This window comes from Rattus rattus, chromosome 1 (genome assembly GCF_011064425.1).
Source record: "Rattus rattus isolate New Zealand chromosome 1, Rrattus_CSIRO_v1, whole genome shotgun sequence".
Lineage (NCBI taxonomy): Eukaryota > Metazoa > Chordata > Mammalia > Rodentia > Muridae > Rattus > Rattus rattus.
The window spans coordinates 210,732,288-210,752,555 of record NC_046154.1 but is presented as its reverse complement, the minus strand read 5'-3'; the positions used below and the strand labels follow the sequence as shown (position 1 = coordinate 210,752,555).

Genomic DNA, 20,268 nt, shown 5'->3' with positions numbered 1-20,268 from the left:
TTTAATTTTAGGGCAAAGAAAAACTTATTAAGAAAAACAACAAGGAGGTGGGTGAGGGGAACACCCATATTGGGGGGGGTGATGGGGACTTATGGACAGGAAACCGGGAAAGGGAATAATATTTGAAATATAAGTAAAAAAAATATCTAATTTTAAAAAGGAAAGAAAAGAAAGAAAGAAAGAAAGAAAGAAAGAAAGAAAGAAAGAAAGAAAGAAAGAAAGAAAGCAAAACAACAGTTTGCTGGGAGGTGAGGACACATGCCTTTAATCCCAGCATTGGGAGGTAGATCTCCGAGTTTGAAGCTACCCTGGTCTACAGAGCGAGTTTAGAGACAGCCAGGGCTACACAGAGGAACTCTCTTGAAAATCCAAGAGGTCTGGAGAAGTGGATCAGTGGTTATGAGCACACATTGCTCTTTCTGAGCTCCATTCCCAGCCCCCCACACACACACCAGGAAGCTTACATCAGCTCCAGCTCTGGAGGTCTGACCTCTGACCCCTGCTGGCACATGCATTCATGTGCACATACTTCCCTCTCCCCTATACACATAAGTAAAATAATAAAAACAAGAAAAAGAACCCCAACCAAAAAAAAAAAGGAAAGATAAAAAGAATAAAATAAAACAAAAGAAGATGAATATTTTAAGAATTTAAAATCTCTGAGGAACAGCCCAAAGACAGACCATGGTGAGCAACAAGCAATATCTCAACATATAAACAGTGTATATGGGGTGGGAGGGGGGGTATTGCAAATCCTAGGTGACTAAGACAGCATTTGAAACGATGCCTAACACTCTGCGGGAATTAATGTGTCCCCTTAATTGGTGACCAAAGCAATTAAACTGGAAATACTTTTGGAGGTCCTCTTTGCTAGATCTGCTAGCAAAGAAATATAGATACGCATAACCAAAAAGTTAGCCAAGAGGGGGACTGGGTACCGGACTGTGGACACTCTCCTGCTGGGGAGGCCATACACTTTCACCTAAATTCCTAATTGCTCTAGATATGCCCAAATTGTGTCTTGGTGGAGAGGTTTGATGTGGCTTCCAAAAACTGCAAGTTTCCATTAACATTACCTTCAACCACAGGTATAACCTGCGGCGGGTAAGCCTGCAGGACCTTGGGGGACAGCCTGTAGCTGAGCTGCTTTTGTTCCTTTTGAGGCAGGGGGTCTTAACGCTTTAACTCAGCAGTACAGAGGATAATCCTGCCTCTGTTCCCACCTGCTAGGGTTGTGGGTGAGCCACCGTGGCCAGTTTACAATCTAGAACTCCTAAGTCATGAGACCTCCCTGAGTCGAAATTAAAAGGCAGCCTGCAGAGGACAGGCTTATCCCTCACAGATGATAGTCCAGCATCTAGAGACATCTTTGGGACAGGAACTCAAGGCAGGAACCAAAGCAGAAGCCATAGAAGATGCTTTTTACTGGCTTCTTATATAACTCAGGACTGCGCGTGAGCTGGGACTTCCCACACCAATCATTAATAATTAATACATGATTAATAAATTAATAATTAATAAAGAAGATACTCCACAGACTTGCCTAAAGGTCAGTCTTATTTTCTTTTTGTTGTTGTTGTTTTTCTGGACAGGGTTTCCCTCTGTAGCCCTGCTGTCCTGGAACTCACTCTGTAGACCAGGCTGGTCTCAGACTCAGAGATCTGCTGCCCCTGCCGAGTGCTGGGATTAAAGGCTTGCCCCATCACTCCTGGCTTGAAGGTATTTTCTTAATTAAAAGTTCCTCTTCACAGATGACCATAGCTTGTTTCAAGTGGACATAAAACTAACCAACAGACTGAGTCAGGGAGATTGCCGCCAGTTTGAGACCAGTCTAGTCTACAAAGTGAAGACTGGTATAGCAAGACCCTGTCTCAAAAACACCACCCCCAACAGCAACAACAATACCACCCCAATGACAACAGCAATACCACCCCAACAACAATACCAACCCAACATCAACAACACCATCTCAACAACAAAACCACCTCAACAACAACAACAACACCCCAATAACAACATCACCCCAACAACAACAATACCACCCCAACGACAAAAACGCCACCTCAACCACAACAAAAATGCCACCGGCAGCAACAAAAATGGCACCAACAATAAAAACAATAACAAAAATACTACCCAACAATAACAAAAATACCACCCACAACAATAACAACAACAAAATGTAATATAAAGTGTAGCTTAATTACACAGCTCTGGAAATTTATTCTTGAAAAATTGACTCATCTGAAATAGCATTACTTTCTAAAATTTGTATTATTACATTTATTCAGTGTGTGCAAGCTAGGACGGCACAAGTGTATGGCACAGTGTGCACTGGTGTGGAGGTCAGAGAACAATCTGTGCGACAAGCTCTACCATGTGGGTTCCTGAATTTGGGCAGTTGGGTGGCCGGGCTGGATGACAAGGACCCTTAACAGCCAAGCCCTCTTGCTACTTTTTTAAAATTTTTTTTCTTTTTTTCAGAGCTGGGGACTGAACCCAGGGCCTTGCGCTTGCTAGGCAAGCGCTCTACCACTGAGCTAAATCCCCAACCCCCTCTTGCTACTTTTCAGATGACCACTGAAGCTTTCCCTCACCACTGATAGGCAGAGGGGTGGGGGATGGAGAGAAGGCTGACGGAGCTGAGAGATGAAAACAGTGACACCCCTTTTACAAGGAGGGGGCACACACCCGAGGACTTGTCTCCTCGCCTGTCTCCATCTCCCTAATTACCTGAAGAACGGAAGCCAGCCATGAAATGGCACTGGTTTTCTAAGATGGGTGAGATTTCTTAGATTCTTCCCTTCTAATTACATCCTTAAACCTTACATCAGTAGCCTGTGTCAGCTCCGAGGACTCAGCCTGCAGCAGGTGCTAACTGTGTGTCTGGTTTCTCCACACTCGAGGCCAGTGAGGTTCATCTGGGCTCAGCCACAGGCATTGTTTATCCTGAGCTTATTCACCAGCGGTCAGCTCAGAGACGAGTCCCATCCTTCCCTGAAGTGTAAATGCTGATTGATGTCATAGTTTAAGTGACAAAGAAAGAGGGCTGAATATCGGGACCTATTCTCAGATGCACTGGCCCATCCCAGAGTCTCTGGAGCTGACTCTCTATACAAGTGCTTTAAAACAGTGATTATAAAACAACCCAGGGCTGGGGAAATGATCAGTGGGTAAGGGCACTTGCTCTGCAGTATGAGGATCTGAGTTCAGAATTCCTGCTCTCATTTAAACAGCCTGGCATGGTTCACACTTACAGCCCAGAGCTGGGGAGAGGGGACAGAGACAGGAGGATCTCTGGGGATTGCTGGAGGACAGCCAAGCTGAAAACTGATCAGCTCCAAACTCAGTGGGCTACCCTGTCTCAGGGGAGTAAAGCAGAGAAGAAAAGGTAAGGATAGATGATATCTTCCTCTGGCTTCTACATATGCACACATATACACATACAGATGCACATATATACAAATATACATGTACACATATACACATGCAGATGCACATACATACAAATGCACATGCACATACAAATACACACATGCACATAGATACACATACAAATGCACACGCACATACATACACATACAGATGCACATACATACGAATGCACATGCACATACAAATACACACATGCACATACACATACAAATACACACATACACACATATACACATGCAGATACACATACATACAAATACACACATGCACATATATACATACAGATGCACATGCACACATGCACACACACATGCATACACATGCATCTCCCACACAAAACAAATAGTAAAATATTAATCTAAGTCGGGCGTGGTACTACTGGTAGTAATATACGCTTTTAATCTAGCATTCTGGAGAAAGAGGCAAGAAGAAGTCTGTGAGTTCAAGACCAACCTGATACTCATAGTGGGTTCCAGAACAGCTATGTAGTGAGACCCTATCTGTCTCAAAAATACCAAAATCTGACTGATAGCCATATAATAAAAATCCAGTGCGATGATTTGAATATGTTTGGCCCAGGGAGTGGCACTATTAGTAGGTGTGGCCTTCTTGGAGGAAGTGTGTCACTGTATGGTTGAGCTTTATAACCCTCCTCCTAGCTGCCTTCAGATGAAGATGTAGAACTCTCAGCTCCTCCTGCACCATGCCTGCCTGGATGCTGCCATGTTCCCGCCTTGATGATAATGGACTGAACCTCTGAACCTGTAAGCCAACCCAATTAAATGTTGTCTTTTTGTGATGGTTTGTGATGCTCAGCCCAGGGACTGGCACTATTAGAAGTTGTGGGCCTGTTGGAGTGGGTGTGTCACTGTGGGGTGTGGGCTAAAAGACCTCCATCCTAGCTGCCTGAAAGTGAGTATTCTGTTGGCAGCCTTCAGATGAAGATGTAGAACTCTCAGCCCCTTCTGTACCAGGCCTGCCTGGATGCTGCCATGCTCCCCCCTTTAAGATAATGGACTGAACCTCTGAACCTGTAAACCAGTCCAATGAAATGTTTTCCTTGTAAGAGTTGCCTTGGTCATGGTGTCTGTCCACAGCAGTAAAACCCTAAGACATCCAAGAATTGAGAAAACTATTTTAGAATCATCTCTTTATGTGTATATGTGTATGCCTGTGTTGAGTGTATGTCACATGTGCGGGTGCCCATGGAAACCAGAGAGGGTGACAGAGCCTTAGAGCTGGAGCTGCAGGTGGTTGTGAGCTGTCTGACGTGGGTGCTGGGAACTGAACTTGGGTCCTCTGGAAGAGTATCAAATGCTTTTAACCACTGTGCCATCTCTCCAGCCCTGAAAAAATGGTTTCAACATCTTCCATGCTCCATGACTATTTCAAACACGTAATCCAACCTCAGACCAGCAGTGAGTAGGATGAGGTGGTGTGGACACTTGGGTCTAAATGTGTGCCAAGATTGCAAGTCTCACTTTTGAAGGCGCTACCCGAAGCATCCCTTCTAGGTCTTCACACGTTTGATTTCTGCCTACATGTCTGCTGCAAAAGTTTAAAGGTCTTTTTGCCCTTCTCAACATGACTTCGGCAAGATCAACAATTTTACAAAGCTAGGTTCTCCACATTGTGTATCTTTGTTCTCTGCCATAGATGCTCTTTGGATCTGTTGATAAGTAAGAAATGGAACATTTGTGAGGAAGCTTCAGAAAAGATCCCACAGTGAAGCCAGTAAGCACGAAGCTCAAGGAACAGCCCACAGTAATCTTTGTAGAAGCTGCAGGAGGAGCCATGAGACTGCAGAGGGCAGTTAGTGAGGGGGAGGATGGACGTTAACACAACCCCTCAGCTCTCAGCTTTAGAGGGCCAGCTTCCCGCCTCTGCTGTGACATCCTCATTAAAAGTGAACACAGTTGGAGCCAACACCACCTCTCTCCCAAGATCACCCGGGTGGAGTCTGGGACAGTTCAGACTGAGGCAGAATTTCCTCTGGAGAGCGCTTCTCAGGGCCCACATGTACAACAGACACGCACATTCAGAGGAAGAGTAAGTGTTTCTTGACTTCACAGTCATTCTCCAGTTTCGAAGTACACAAAGATGGAAACCCCTCGCTATCCACACTGAAAACTAATCATATTTAACAATTGTAATTACACAAAAATCCCAATCATTATGACACAAAACCTACCATCTCCAGGCATGTGAAGGAACAGAGCCAAGGGGCAGCCCGGCACACTGACCAGAAAGGGAAGAGAGGACTGGGCCGTGTACTAGGGCAACTTCGCTGGGGCAAGCTTTTCTGAGGAGGTAAGTCTCATTTTTAAATGCCTCCATGGTAGAGTAGCTGTTTTTAGAAACAGTCTCTTTTTTTTAATGTTTTTCAAGACAGGGTTTCTCAATGTAGCCCTGGCTGTCCTGGAACTCACTCTGTAGACCAGGCTAACCTGGAACTGCCTGCCCCTGACTTGGGAATGCTGGGAGTAAAGATGTGTGCCACCACCATCTGGCTTAGAAACAGTCCTTAAAATTTCTCCTTCCTAACAAAAGCAGAGCATGCTCACTCCAACAAAGTAGAAAAGCAAAGAGGCTAAGAACACCCGCATTTCCCCCTGCGGAGAACAAGGCGTTCTTTATCTTCACGCGTGTTATCTGCTTCCATTTTCTACTCCAGTAAACATTCGGTTAGGACACAGCCCAGACGTTTCTCCTCACTCAGTATTACTCAGTATTTCTCAGGTAACACCTTTTTTTTTTTTTTTTTTTTTTTTTTTTTTTTTTTTTTGATGGGATTGGGAGGGTAGAGAGGGCTTCTCTGTGTAGCCCTGACTGTCCTGGAACTTGCTCTGTAGACCAGGATAGCCTCAAACTCAGAGATTTGCCTGCCTCGGCCTCTCGGGTGCTGGGACTAAAGACATGTACCACTGCCACTTGGCTGGCAATATAACATTTAATGACTTTTAATGTTTATACCCCTATCTTGCTGAAACTCGGCTTCCAAGAAGATCCTTTGTGGCCAGGCATATATATACACACGCCAGCAATCGCAGCACTTAGGAGGCTAAAGCCAGAACACAGGTTTGAGGTCAGCCTAGACTATATGACAGTCTCAACACCACACCAAAAAATAGGGGCTAGAAAGATGGCTCATCAATTAAAACCTCTTGCTGCTCTTGCAGGTTTCCAGCACTACACAGCAGCTCACAACTGTCTGTCACTCCATCTCTGGAGGACTCAGCCCCCTCCTCCTGGCCTCCTCAGGCACCAGACACACGTGAATATATATGTACTAACACACACGTGAATATATATGTACTAACCTGCCTTTCAGAGGTCGAGGAATGATCTGTGAGCTTCCGCTGTGGTGTTCACCTCATTCTAGTACTAGTAATCTTGGCCAACTTGTCAGAGTACATCTGGATCATTCCGGTTAGAAAGTCTGGCTCACGATTTTAATCCCAGCACTCAGGAGGCAGAGGCAGGCTCTGTGAGTTCAAGGCCAACCTAGTCTACAGAGAGAGTTTCAAGACCGCCAAAACCAAAACCAAGATCAAAACAAAAACCTGTTTTCTAATTAATGAAGCTAAGCCCTGCTCCCTGTGTGTATCTGCCACTCGTATACGTTTTATGACCTCAGCTTATTCTTAACCACAGTTCCATCATGACTCATGCTTGTCTCTCGTTCAACATGGATGGCATACATAAATAAGACTTACTTTATCATTCTTAATTACATATGCGTGTGTTGTGTGAGGACATTTGTGCATATGTGTACTGATGCCCATGGCAGCCAGTAGAGTTGGATCCCCTAGAGTTGGAGTTTCTGGTGGTTATGAGTCACCTAGGTGAGTGCTGAGAATCAAACTGTGGTCTATTGGAAGTGCAGCAGCCCCTCTAGTCCCCGCTGTACGTCTTTAAAAGTATGTATCAGATTCATGTGTCTCAAACAAGGTCCTTCCAACCCAAGTTCCAGGGGCTACTGACCAGAGAATACCCACACCAGAGGTGCTTAATCTCTCAGCTCAATAGGAGATTTTATTCCTGGCCTAAATCAATGACAGCTGTGCACCTGATGTGAACTAATACAGTCCTCTGAACCTGGTGTAAAACTGCAGCTGCTGTCTTTTGGGTTCTTCTATCACCCTTCCAACCCTTATTCTACCCTAATCCCTCCCACCACCTCAACCCCACAACACCAGGTAGGAGAGATAGAAGGTTAGAGGGAAAGGGAGATGTAGACCTCTTTAGACCATTTCCTGCTGATTAAGGGCATCCGGTTCCTAAGGGCAAGTCCAATCTTCATCAAGTGAATATCCAGCAGTCCAGCAAACACAACTGCAAATGCAGCAGCAGGGGGAGAAGCAGCAGGGGAAGCAGTGGCTGCCACAGACCCTCTGGGGCATTCCTATTTATTCGCTCTCCAGAGTCCTCAGAATTAAACTATCTGCAGCTAGCAAAATAAAAATCACACCCCTACCAGTGCACCAGGCAAATCGTAATCACCTGCTGTGAAGCAGCCTCTTACCCCACACCTGGGATTAAAATAAAAACATAGTCACATAATTGGGTATTTTAAGAAACCAAAACTCAATACCTGAATTCCCTGAATTAGGTTCTATTAAAAGGAAGCATAGGGAAAAAGAGAAGGCAGGAGTGGGGGTAGAAGAGGAGGGGAAGAGAGGAAAGGAGGGAGGAGAAACAGAGGTCTGGCGGAAGTGGGGCAAAGGAGAGAACATGAAGAAGGGAGGAGAATAAAGAGAAAGGAGAAAAAGAGAGGGAGGAGGAGGAGAAAGGGGGAAGCAGGCCACGCCTCTCACCTTCCTAAGCGCCCCTCCCCATCCCCCAGTCCCTCCCTCTCCCTCCGTGGGCCCAGCGGAAGCCACTTCCAGGGACCTGTCTGTAAAGAAGTTCTCAGCGTCCTTGCCAGCACTGCTTATCTGATTTCCTGAACCACTTATCTAGCAGCCCTGGGAGGCTGCGAGGGCCGAAATCCTCCAGTGAACCACTGATATCACCGCTCAGCTGCCCTGTGGATCTTGTGCCCTCACAGTGCCCCCGGGCTGCTGGAGGCCTCGGATCACTTGGGTTCTTAATCAGATGACCTTTTATTCTGGAGAGGCTCATGAAGAGGAGACAGGCCCACAGCCTGGCATCCCTGGATCCTTGGAGCCTCCACCAACCCAGACCTCTCTGAACGGAAAAAAAAAAGTAGACTCCATATGTTGGAGAGGGCGATTATCCTCAGATCACTTCATCCAACTCCATTTTGCAGGTGAAAAGAAAAAAATCTTATGTTAATTACATTATTGGCAATGCGGGAAAGAGGTAAATGCTATGTTGTTCCAGGTTTTTTGGAAAGACAGACCGGAAAAGTACTGAAAGCAGTGCTTTCATGGGGTTCACTGAACTGAGAACTGAGGCAACGCTGAGGGCTGAGCGTGGGAAGGAAAGCGCTGGTGACCTCCAGACCCACTCGGAGCCAGCCCTTCACAGACTCACATCCACGGTTTAAGAAGAGAACACACAATACCTACGCCTACTTCCTTCAAAGAAAAAGGAGAGTTTTCCAGACCACTGCAAGCTTAATCTCATGCATACAGTCCCAGCATGCACCACGGAAGGGACGCCAAACATTTTGCTTATGAAATTTTCAGCCCCAAATCCTTAACTTGGTTACATACGTAGCTAAAGCGGCTTCCTCCTGTCCATGCTTGCTTTATTCCTTCCTTTCCTCTTCCCTCTTTCCTCTCCCCAACTTGAGTATTTCCCCAACTTGAGCCTTGACTCGGGGCAGAGGGTGGTGGTGGGCTCAATGTCAGAGTGTGTGCCTAACACATAGATACCCTGGGCTCCGGTCCCCTGCTGAAAATAACAACAACAATAATAATAACGATAATAATAGTGAGATACAACAATAGAAACTGGAAAGCTTTGAGCATGGGCCTTTGTGGGAGAAGTGGGCTCTTCCGTGTTTCTATTTACAAGTTCAGATAATCCCGAGGACCAAAATATAAGCAATAAGTGCTGCTTTCCTCTTCTGTTCTGGAGGGCGCCAGCATTAGCGCTTGGAGAAGCATTTCCCTGGGAGTGCAAGTGAAATCAGACCTCTGCAAAGTGCTGCAGCCCAAGTTCACCGCCACCCGAGTTCATTACAAAGTAAAATACAACGTCAGGGGCAGTGACTGCTCTCACAGAACGCCCTCTCAAGTGCACCAGCCAGTCTCTACAGACCAGACTTCTTTTCATAATAATATTCCCTGAAATCACCACAAAGTTCTCAAGATATGGTGGCTATTCAAGGAGCAATTCAGAATGTATAGTGTTTAATAAATAATATTGATAGTGTTCACCGAAGCACACCGAATTACAATATTTCTTTTCCTAATACGGTTGGGATGGAGGAGGGTAAAGATCCCCTCAGATTCTTGCCAGTCTCCATTCCACCTAGCCTTGTGCCGTGTACTGGTAAGAAGGCTAGAGTGGAGGCAGGCGAGATGGCTCAACAGTTAAGAGCTCTGGCTGCTTCCAAAGGTTCAATTCCCAGGACCCACAAGGTGCCTCCCAGTCACCTGTGAGTTTAGTTTCAGGGAATAACACATTCTCTTATGGCCTCTGCAGGCACCAGGCAGAGCAAATGGTGCACAGATAAATGTGCAGGGAAAAAAAACCCACAAAACAGTCATAAACGTGTGTGTGTGTGTGTGTGTGTGTGTGTGTGTGTGTGTGTGTGTGTGTAAGGTGATGGCACATGCCTTTGATCCCAGGACTCAAGGATGCAGAGGCAGGAGGATCTCTGAGTTCCAGACCACCCTGGTCTACAGAGCGAGTTCCATGGCAGCCAAGGCTATATAGAGATGGCAGCAGGTGTCTGAGAGGAGGACTCTTAGTGGAACTGGAGGTCTCTGTGCTTGCCTGGCATGTGAGAGGTGTTAGTATTGATCCCCAGGATTGCCTAAGAAAAAGAAGTGCAGCACCATAAAATACACCTTGCTGGCAAAGGATAAATATATAACGCCGTTGCAAGGACGCTGGCTTTATCTAAGAGATGCACTATAGGGCGGGTGGGGGAGAGTCCAAAAGGAGGGCAGGAGGGCTACTGAATCAAGGACCTCCAGGTAAGAGTCTTCACTGAGCAACCAACAGCCAACCAGACCTCATGGGCCAAAGCAAAATTCCTATTCAGCCTGTCGCTGCTCGCTGAGGAATTCTTCCCGGGCAGGGTTGCCAAGCTGATGGCTCCAGTTTCAGAACAAGCCTAGATTGCAGCCTGTTTAGCTGATTAGCAATCCCTGGGTACCATCGCCTGGGATGACAGAGACTGTGAGGACATCCCAACATGGGCGCCAAGGTTCAGACCAAAGACCCCAATAAACCTGACATTAAAAACACTTGATCCCCCGCCCCCCGCATTAAAGTTAACCCATTTAAAGCAGATGGGGCAACACCTGCTGCCATCACGTGACCACACATGGCAGAGTGACAAGGATGGGCTGCTGGAGTTCATAAACCCGAGTGAGCAAACACATCTGGTAAGGCACAAGTGCAACGGTCGATGCTCACCAAATACAGAAGGAATAACAATGAGTAAAGAGATGTCCGGGAGGCTGAAGGACGGAAGACAAACGTCGAGCTTCAGGCAAGTGGGAAGCGAAGAACGAGGAAAAGCCGCTATCCCGCCAAAGCATTCATTACAAAACCAGAAATGCGGGGTTGGGGATTTAGCTCAGTGGTAGAGCGCTTGCCTAGGAAGCGCAAGGCCCTGGGTTCGGTCCCCAGCTCCGGAAAAAAAAAAAAAAAAAAAAAAAAAAAAAAAAAAAAACAAACAAAACCAGAAATGTAGCCAGGCATCGGGATGCACGCTTTTAATCCCAGCATCCCAGATAGAGCAGAAAGACCTCGAGTTCTGAGGCCAGCCTGGTCTACAGAGCAAGTCCCAGGACAGCCGGAGTTACAGAAGGAAACCCTGTCTTGAAAAACAAAAAAACAAACAAAAAAAAAAAAAAAAAAAAAAAAAAAAAAAACCAGACAAATCAGAAGTGCACGCTTGACATCTCAAGACTCCAGAGGCAAAGGCAGGACTGGGAGCTTAAGGTTATCACTAGCTAGTGGGCTAGACTGAGCTACTTGAGACATTTGTTTCATAGAAACAAAAGCAAAAGGAGATGTACAGAAAAGGAAGAAGGAAGCGGGGAGGAAGGAAAAACAATATGCCTGGTTAGACCAGAGTCATAAAAGGGCTGAGGCCACCACCTGACTAAAGAATTCTTCACAAATACATTTAACAACACAGGCCCCAAAGCAAGTCTGCTCTGAACAAAGTTTCAAATGCCCGGCTCAGACCCAGTTCTTAGTTTCGGTTCGGTTCAGATGCTTCTTTCTGCTTGACTTTCCTGGCTGCTTTCCTAAATGTGCCCTCTACTTTCTACCCAACGCAGGTAACTCCAGCGCCACACTAGAGGCTGAAGCAAGAAACTTCAAATTCAAGGCTAGCCTGGACTACATAGAGGCTCTGTCATCTCAGACTTATTTTCGGTGCCTCTTAAGGGAGCTCTGGGCCCATTTAGGTAGCTTGGACTTCGTGGTCTGTTTCCAGCACTATTTTCTGGTCATACTTAAAACTTACAGGGGCTGGAGAGATGGCTCAGTGGTTAAGAGCACTGACTGCTCTTCCAGAGGTCCTGAGTTCAATTCCCAGCAACCACATGGTGGCTCACAACCATCTGTCATAGGGTCAGACACCCTCTTCTGGTGTGTATGAAGACAGCTACAGTGTATACATAAAATAAATAAACCTTTAAAAAAAAAAACCTTCCAGAGCCCTGGGGAAAAACAAAAACAAAAACAAAAAAACTACAGCATCCTTTTCTTGGCCCAGTTGTCTCAGCAGGGACCAGCATCCCATGGAAGTCTGATCTGCAAAATGGAGTCTCTATTCAAAGAAACCACGGCCCTCAGGAAGAGCTACAACGTCAAACTGAAGAAGGACAGTCGGGTTTCTAACCCTAGTGCAGCCTTGGACCCGGTGGGGGAAACTTCAAACAGGTCTTTAGCAGCTCTGTAAACAGGCGAGCTGTCAAAATGACCCCAGCACACACCCGTCCCTCAGCCACAGTTTAGCAAAACAATGAACACGAACAAGCTTGGGAGCAGGCCTAGGAATTCTTGCATCCAGTTAAAATCTCACCAGCAGCAGCTCCACCAGGGTAGCCTGGGGTAAAGCAGGAGTCTGTCTCCTTTCACTTGGGTGTCCGTTAGCATCTAAAAAGTTCCAGATTTTGCATTTATTGTGTGAAGCGGTCATTGAAAGAATTAGTTCTATAATGAACCCAATCGTCACATAAAGCCTGGGTCAAAGCTTACGTAAAGGTTCCTGGGCTACATCCAGAGAAACGATTTCCCACCTCCAGGCTTTATCAGTGGTGGAAGGTGGTTTGTTTGTTTGAGCAACCAGAGATATCAAGATTCGCTATGTGGAATCCTATTCTTAAGTACAAACACAGTTGATTCACAGATTTTTTTTTTTACTCTATTTTGGTAGCGTGGCCAATCATTTTATTGTTTATTTTGGGAAATCAGCCTTGCCTGTGTGTCAATTCACTTGGTGGGCAACGGGGTGCCAATTAAAGCAATCTGCAGCATTTTCCGCCAGGTGCATGTGACAACTTCAACCCCTCTGATGTGTGCAGCCTGCAGAGGCTGAATGAGAGCAAGGGAAAGAGAAGGCCCGCCGGCTTGTTTGGTACAGGCTAACGTGACAGGTCTGAGGTGGACAGGACTGAGGCAGGTGAAATTTAGAGTCAGGAGATTTATGGGAGGTCCTTCTGCTCCAGCTCTAACCCAGGGCTTTCTGTGTGTATTCACTCTGCTATAACAAGAATGCATAGTTTAGCCCTCTGTCAAAGAATGCTGAACCCTCAGCCTTAACCCCAGGTGTGCTAGGAAAGGAGGAAGACTGACGTTGTTATCAGTTGGCTCTTCCGTTACCCACTGGGTACTCACTGGTCACTTCTTGGTCACCCCATTCAAGCATAGCCTTGTTATTGAGCATGCAGAGCCTGGACTAGCAGAGAACTGATCACATTAATGTCCTCCAAAGCATGCACACCTCAAGGCTCTTTCGGGGAAACCTCCACTCCGGGTATCTTCAGGGCTTGGCCCCTCATTTTCTTCAGGCCTTCCTTCAAGAGAGGTCGATGGCTCTACGGGGACACCTCCTCCCCCTCTTGTGCATATGGCTTTCAGCACAGATTCTGTCCTTGCCTAATGATTATTTCTCAATTGGTTGGCCTTGTTCTCCTAACACATGCTGAACTTGTAAGCAACCCGAGGTTCACCTGTGAATCTCAGTAGCTAATTCAAAATATCCAATATCCAAACATACTTGAGGTGAAAAGAAAAATGAGTAGGTATTTATTTGTACTGGTAGAGAGGAGATGTGATGAATCATTTGCATTTTTACCTTAAAGGATATTTAATATAGCTTAATGGAAAAGGACATTTTAAAAGTAAGGGAAATTTTAGGGTTAGGGATTTAGCTCAGTGGTAGAGTGCTTGCCTAGCAAGCACAAGGCCTCGGGTTCGGTCCCCAGCTCCGAAAAAAAAAGAAAAAAAAAAGTAAGGGAAAACTTAAACTAAATATATTTAGTCCACCCCTTAAGCTGAAACACACAACGCAAGTGTAGTTGTAGTAGGCAGATAGGGGAAAACATATTAATAGCCATGAGCTGTGCCAGGTGGTGGTTCTCATACCCAGTCTTGAAATTCCAAAACAATGAATTGTACTGTGTTTTTAAAAGTGTTTTTAAAATTATTGTAACTTTCAGGCATTTGTCAGGTGCTGTCTTAAATTTGTCTATTTTTGGGTTGACCTTCAGTGTAGTGTAGCCCCTTACATGACCTGTTTGCAGTGTATTATGTAATATGTTGCAAGCAGTACATTAACTAGAAAGCATGTTTTCTGCTTATGAAATATATATACAGAATCCGTTATTATCCGTTATTGTGTCCTCTTGATGTATTTGATAGTTTTGAGGTTTTTTGTTTGTTTGTTTGTTTGTTTGTTTTGTTTTGTTTTGTTTCTCTGTATATCTCTGCCCTGGAACTCTCTTTCTCTGTAAATCAGGTTGGCCTCCAACTTGGAGATCCACTTCCCTCGACCTCCCCAGTGCTGGGATTAGAACTGTGTGCCACCATCTCCCAGACCTCCCAGAAGTTTTTTAATCAAACAGAGCCTTGCTCACAAATGTACTTATTGCTAAAGATCATCAGCTGTCATAAAAGGTTAAGACGGGAGAGCAGGACCTTTTGAAACGCACACAGAGACAAAATGTCCTCTTTTCTTCTTTGCTTTAGTGAATGATAACATCAGCACGGTGGAACACAGAAAGCAGAACGTCTCCATTTGAAAAGTTCACCACCGAAAGGCTGACTCTGGGCTGTGCGATGGCTCGGGGTAAAGGTGCTTGCTGCCAATACTGACACCCCCAGATGGTGAGTTGTGCCTCTGTGTACACGTTTTAACACACACAAGTATACAGTGGTACGAATACTATGAAGATTCATCTTCAAAGTAAACTTTCTAACGAGAAGACCTTCCTAGGCAATCTGAAAAGATTACCTATATCTCACTGGGATTTGGAATTTAATCTCTAGGAGTTTGCTCTAGGGGGGTGTTTCCAGAAAACATAGGCAGGCCTCCTAGGCTGATTTACCCGGAAACACTGTAAGGTCCAGCTCCTGGACTCTCCCATGCTCAGTTGACTGTCAGCTTCAGCTAGGTATTCAGGCACTCTCTCTTGAGTCCCAACCCCATCAAATGCCTCGGTCCATCCCTTCAGGGGCCATAGTAGATGATAACATTAAGAAAGTGAATCTTATGTAAATAAGAAATACTCAAGTTAATAAAGATAAAAAAAAGAAAGTGAATCTTGAGCTGGTTATAATGATGTTTGCCTTAATCCTAACACCCCAGTCACAGAGGCAGGCCAATTTTTGAGTTTGAAGCTAGCTAGTTCTACAGAGTGAGTTCCAGGACAGACACAGGACAGACACAGTACCTACACAGAAATCCCTGTCTTGAAAGAAGGAAGGGGGGATAAGGAAGGGGGTGTCTCAATTCAAAAACGTGATTCAGAAATCTTGGTCTACTTCAAAGTGTTCTCAGCGGTTTGAGCAGAGAAAGCAAGGGAGGTTTGATCATGGTCTCCTTATAGTATCGTTAGTTTTCCCAGAATGCAAAATGGAATCCTGAAAAACCACCAGATTAACGCCACTTTCATTAAATGCTGTGTAATTCTAGATAGACATTAGCCATAAAAGCTAGGTAACACATACCCGTTAAGCCAGATTGTTAGTACTCAGTACTTAGACTCAATACTGAATAAATTATCCCTATTGGTGCTAAGTATAACTTGGAGAAAATAAATACCCATCCACTTGCATTCTTCTTTAGTTTGACTCATGTAGTGCCACAGAACTAAGTAGTCAAACTGAGAGTTAATTGTGCAATTAAAGTAAATGTGCACCACCCCCCCTTTTTTTTAACATCAAACTCAAAACAAACCAAAATAAAAACGAAAAACAAAACGTTGTTGTCTTGGACTTGGGTTATATGAGTTTTCAAACTCAAGTGATGACTCTTTCCACTACCAAGAGAACTAAAGTGGAGGTCGAGATGTGGATAGGGTTATCTCGTACAATCAACCGCTTCCCCATCCCTAAGCTTTCGAACCCCTGGCGGAGTTCCTAACACTAGTTCTTCGGATTCCGGTATCCACTTCAGCACTTAAAGGGTAACCAGAGAAGGAGATTTTGAAAGTCGCATCGCGACTTTACGCATCCAAAAATCAGCTCAGGCAGGCTTTCCCTCTCCGCCCTCCTCCCTTCCAGGTTCCTCAACTTGGGACTGGTCCTGCGCCTTTCTCGGTCGAGACTCTCAGGAAGGTCTCCTTGGAATGGCCACACCAGCCGGGTTAAGTTACCAGGGGCAGCAAAAGTGCGGCTCTGAGCCTTTCCAATAGGACGCAACCAGTTCCCGGCCTAGGACGCCCCGGGAGGAGGGGGAAGGAAGTGTCGCCACCGAATGGAAGGAGGGCAGCGGGACCCACCTCCCGCTCCCTCCCGCTCCCGCCCTCGGCCCCACCTCCCCCGGCTCGCACAAAGCCGTCCCCAAGGCGGGGACCGCAACGGACCAGGCCCCGCGCCCCGCGGCTCACGCGGCTCCCCGGCAGTCCAGAACTCCGTTCGAGGACGCGGAGAACCCAGAGTCCCCGTGCACCACTGTCCTCCCCCATCCCTCTGCCATCGACAGCCCTTGCGAAGGCCGATCGAGCCCCACGCCCGAGGTGGCCGCCTCCAAAGTGTGGGCCGCGCGGTCACCGGACGCGTACGAGCCAACGACGTCGGGGCGCAGGGAGACCAGCCTAAGTGTGGGCGCCCCTTCGTACCCGACCTCAAAATCAGTCCCCCACTCCCGAGAGGTCCTGCCCCACACCTGCGCGAGGTGGCGGGACACTGCGTGGGGGGCGGGAGGGAACGAGAAGCAAGCACGCACACGGACCCGCCATCGCGGCCTGCCCGCGCCTCGGTCCCGTCGGGGACCCGCGCTGGGGTGCACATGCACCCCAGGTCGCCGCAGTGGGGAAAATGGCCGTGTCTGCAATCGCATAAAAGCCCTTTGTTGAGAGCACACAAAAGCGGCCCAGACCGCTTTTCCAGCAGGCCCTTTGGCCTAATCGAAGGAAGTCTACTGAACTTCCAAATGGCCCAGGAAATCCGAGGCTGGGGAGCACCTCCAGGCAAGGGGGTAACTACAGGCCTCCCGCCACCATCTGCCAAAACCTCAATCAGTGCCCAAGGGTCCGTCCGGTCGGGGAAGTGGGAGCTGAGCTCATTCGTCGGGGAGGAAGCAAAGAAAACCCACGTTTACTAGCAAGGCCCAAAAACAAGTATTAAACATTCACGTTCGTGTAGGGTCTCTTCCCTGAATCAGGGTAGAAATATAATCCGAGAGGGTCTGGATCCATCAAAAAGAAAAAAAATAAAAAGAGAGGAAAAAAAATACAAAACCAAAATCCAACAATAGCGACTTAAAAAAAAAAACATAACAAACCAGTTGCCATCAGCCCAAAGGGGCAGCGGCAGCCGCCGCCGGCGCGTGCGACCCACTTACTTGTCCGACTCTTGTGACATGTTTGATCCAATGAACTCGCTCCCCTTTTCCTGGAGCCTCAGCCTCTGGTGAAACTGGACTTTCAAGTCTGTGCAGGTGAAGGTGTGTGAGAGCGCCCGAGATGGCAGAACAAGAGCTACAGGTAATTCTGCTTTCGTCCCCCCTCACCACTCTCGCTCGCCCGCTCGCTCGCGCCCTCACCTAGCCGGAAAGGTGGGATGGGGGGGGAGGGAGCCCTCACATGGGGCCCGCGCTCGGAGGCGGCCCGGCGGCGCGGAGTCCTCCCGGATCGCGGCAATGGGCAGACACAGAGCGCAAAGTGGCGGACTTGGGCGGCCACAGGTAACTTTCTCGCAAGGCGCTGAATTCTTTCACTAAAGGGTACAAGCCGGAGGGCCGAGCTGCGCGGTGATTGGCTACGGAGCTCCCTCAGGTGAGCTGCCATTGGTAGAGGCGCGCTCAGGTAAGGCCCTTCTCCAAGTGCAGGTCACTCACTGTGAAGTTTACCTGAGTGGAGCGGTGACACGCTGGAGACTCTGCGAGCTGCCTTCCACCCACTTTCGACTTTCTTCCCTGACTAGGGGCTGGGGTAGAGGTGATGGGAGAGAAGGAGCAGGGAGCACCGCCTGCAGACACTAGGTACTGCGGGTCAAACTGAAGGACGATCGAGGGCTGAACCCAGGAATCAACAAGCCACCCGGAACCAAATGGCCAGTTCACCACCTGCCACTTGACACCCGCTGGACGAGAACTAAGTGACGGGCAGAAGAGTCAGGGAGCTAGAGTTACGCTATGCTAAGAGTGGGAAAGAAACAGAGATTGCCGGGTCTCTTGCGTAATTGCATTGTTAGCATTCTTATCCACAACAAACTCTTCTCGTGCTCTGATGCATAGAAGATAACAGGTCGTTTTCAGTTTTCAAACAGTCGAGCGACCTTTCCTGAGCTGGATCTATGAAGTGCGGCGAGGCTTTGATGGAGAAAGGAGATTCGGTTGAAGAGACTCTTAAGATGGCCCGGGCGCACCTTTTGCATCTCTCCGCAGCCTGGGATTCCTGCACTGCGGAACAACTACTGCATCTGTTCCATAAGCCTGTCGCCGGTTGACATTTCTAGGCAAGCATCAACATTTACATTGTAATTCAATAGAAGCAGCTACTACAAAGGCGCTTTTATCCTTGCAGTTTAATATGGTTGCCAGGGGAACAACGCAGGATGAAACTGACTTGTTTGTGTGGTTTTCTCTTCTGCTCCGGAACAGTTCGAAGTAGCCTGATGTACTTTATAATCGCTTGTGGAAGTTCTGACAGGGACCTAGCCTATCCGTGCGGATTGTGGAAACACAGGAGGGTTTGGAGAGCTTTGCCACGTCTTACGTCAAGCCAGCACTGGAGCACCGAAGCTGTCAGACCTGACACAACTTCTGTATTAAAACCTTTGCAGGTCACATGGTTTGGGGGAATTAAATTACGGGACTAGGTTTGGTTGTTCCTTATTTCCACTCTTAGCAAATGACTTTCACATTTTTATTGTTTTAAGATAGCAACATAAGCAACCATACACGTGCTTCTTAGAAACAATATGTTGTGAACACAGTTTGAACTCGTGTCCGTGTACCCCTTAATTTCTTTTTCTCCCCTCCACAGGCAGACAAGCACATTCCACTGTCGCCCTTGCCCGGTGGCTCTGTGACCTGCTCTCTGTTTCTCAGCAGTGCATATCTCTTGATGGATCAACAACTTAATTTGACCACTTGCTACTTACTTTTCATGAACTGCTAACTCCTTTACTCTTTCACTTCTGGTTCCAGACCCCCAACAGGGCTCCTTCTCAGGTTAGAGACTAAGAAGTATGTGTCTGTTCAAGTTTCAGTGGCAACAGAGAACTCTGGTATAGTGTGACGGTTTTCTTATAAAACCTTTTATCTTTTGTTTATTCTGAACCCATCCCGGTATGTTTCTATAAAAATTTACCAAGTGGCTGTAAAATTTAGTTTCCAGAAGGCCAAACAGCCAATTCTATCCCCCACCTCCACCCCCACCTCCCCATCCCCGCTCCTTGCAAACAAGCCTGCAGAACTCCTGCCCTCCTGATCCAATAGAGATGAACTGGGTTTATGGCTTGCTCACCCTGAGACACCTTGATCTATGTGGTAAGCCTTCTTTGAGGGTTTATGTTGCATTTCCCACGGCATGTGGTATTTTCTTTTTTGTTTGTTTTATTTCATTGTGTGTGTGGTGGGGGTGGGGTGGTTGTCTCTCTGTAGCCTTGCTGGCCTGACAGTAGCTGAGTAGATGAGGCCGTTTCCCTCTTGTCCAGTTCCCAGGCATTTATCCCCACACCTCGGCTACTTTAACGACTCTTGAGTTTTTGTTATTTGTAAAATACAATTCTGTGCCTTTGTCATGGCCACCATACTTTTCTCTGTCTTTTGAGGTATTGTTTTATTACAGGACTTTTCTTGCCTCTCCTTGGCTTCTGCCTCCTCTCCCTCTGAGTTTGCTCTGGTGGCCCTGTAGCCCTTGCTGTCTGCAGACCTTTCACTTTGCATTCCCAGGTAGGAATGAGGTCATGAGGACTTCCTCAGCAACCCTGTGGAGGTGGGGGATGGGCCTGCTCACTATGGGCCTGCTGTCTTTCCCTGGGAGCTCATAGACTAATCAG

General features: G+C 47.0%; 1 protein-coding gene and 1 long non-coding RNA gene across 2 annotated transcripts in view; one reads left to right on the top strand and one right to left on the bottom strand.

The window, feature by feature from the left end:
- Positions 1–17,671, bottom strand: part of Grhl2 (grainyhead like transcription factor 2) — a 122,423-nt gene extending 104,752 nt beyond the window's left edge. Inside the window, exon 1 of the mRNA XM_032914581.1 lies at positions 17,606–17,671. Within this exon, the coding sequence (XP_032770472.1) occupies positions 17,606–17,625 (20 nt within the window). The 5' untranslated portion in view covers positions 17,626–17,671. The remainder of the gene's footprint in view (positions 1–17,605) is intronic.
- Positions 17,672–17,700: 29 nt separating this feature from the next.
- On the top strand, positions 17,701–19,084 carry LOC116910649. Its single transcript, XR_004389189.1, has 2 exons — positions 17,701–17,747; positions 18,187–19,084. It is a non-coding gene; the product is annotated as an uncharacterized LOC116910649 (long non-coding RNA).
- Positions 19,085–20,268: the final 1,184 nt, after the last annotated feature.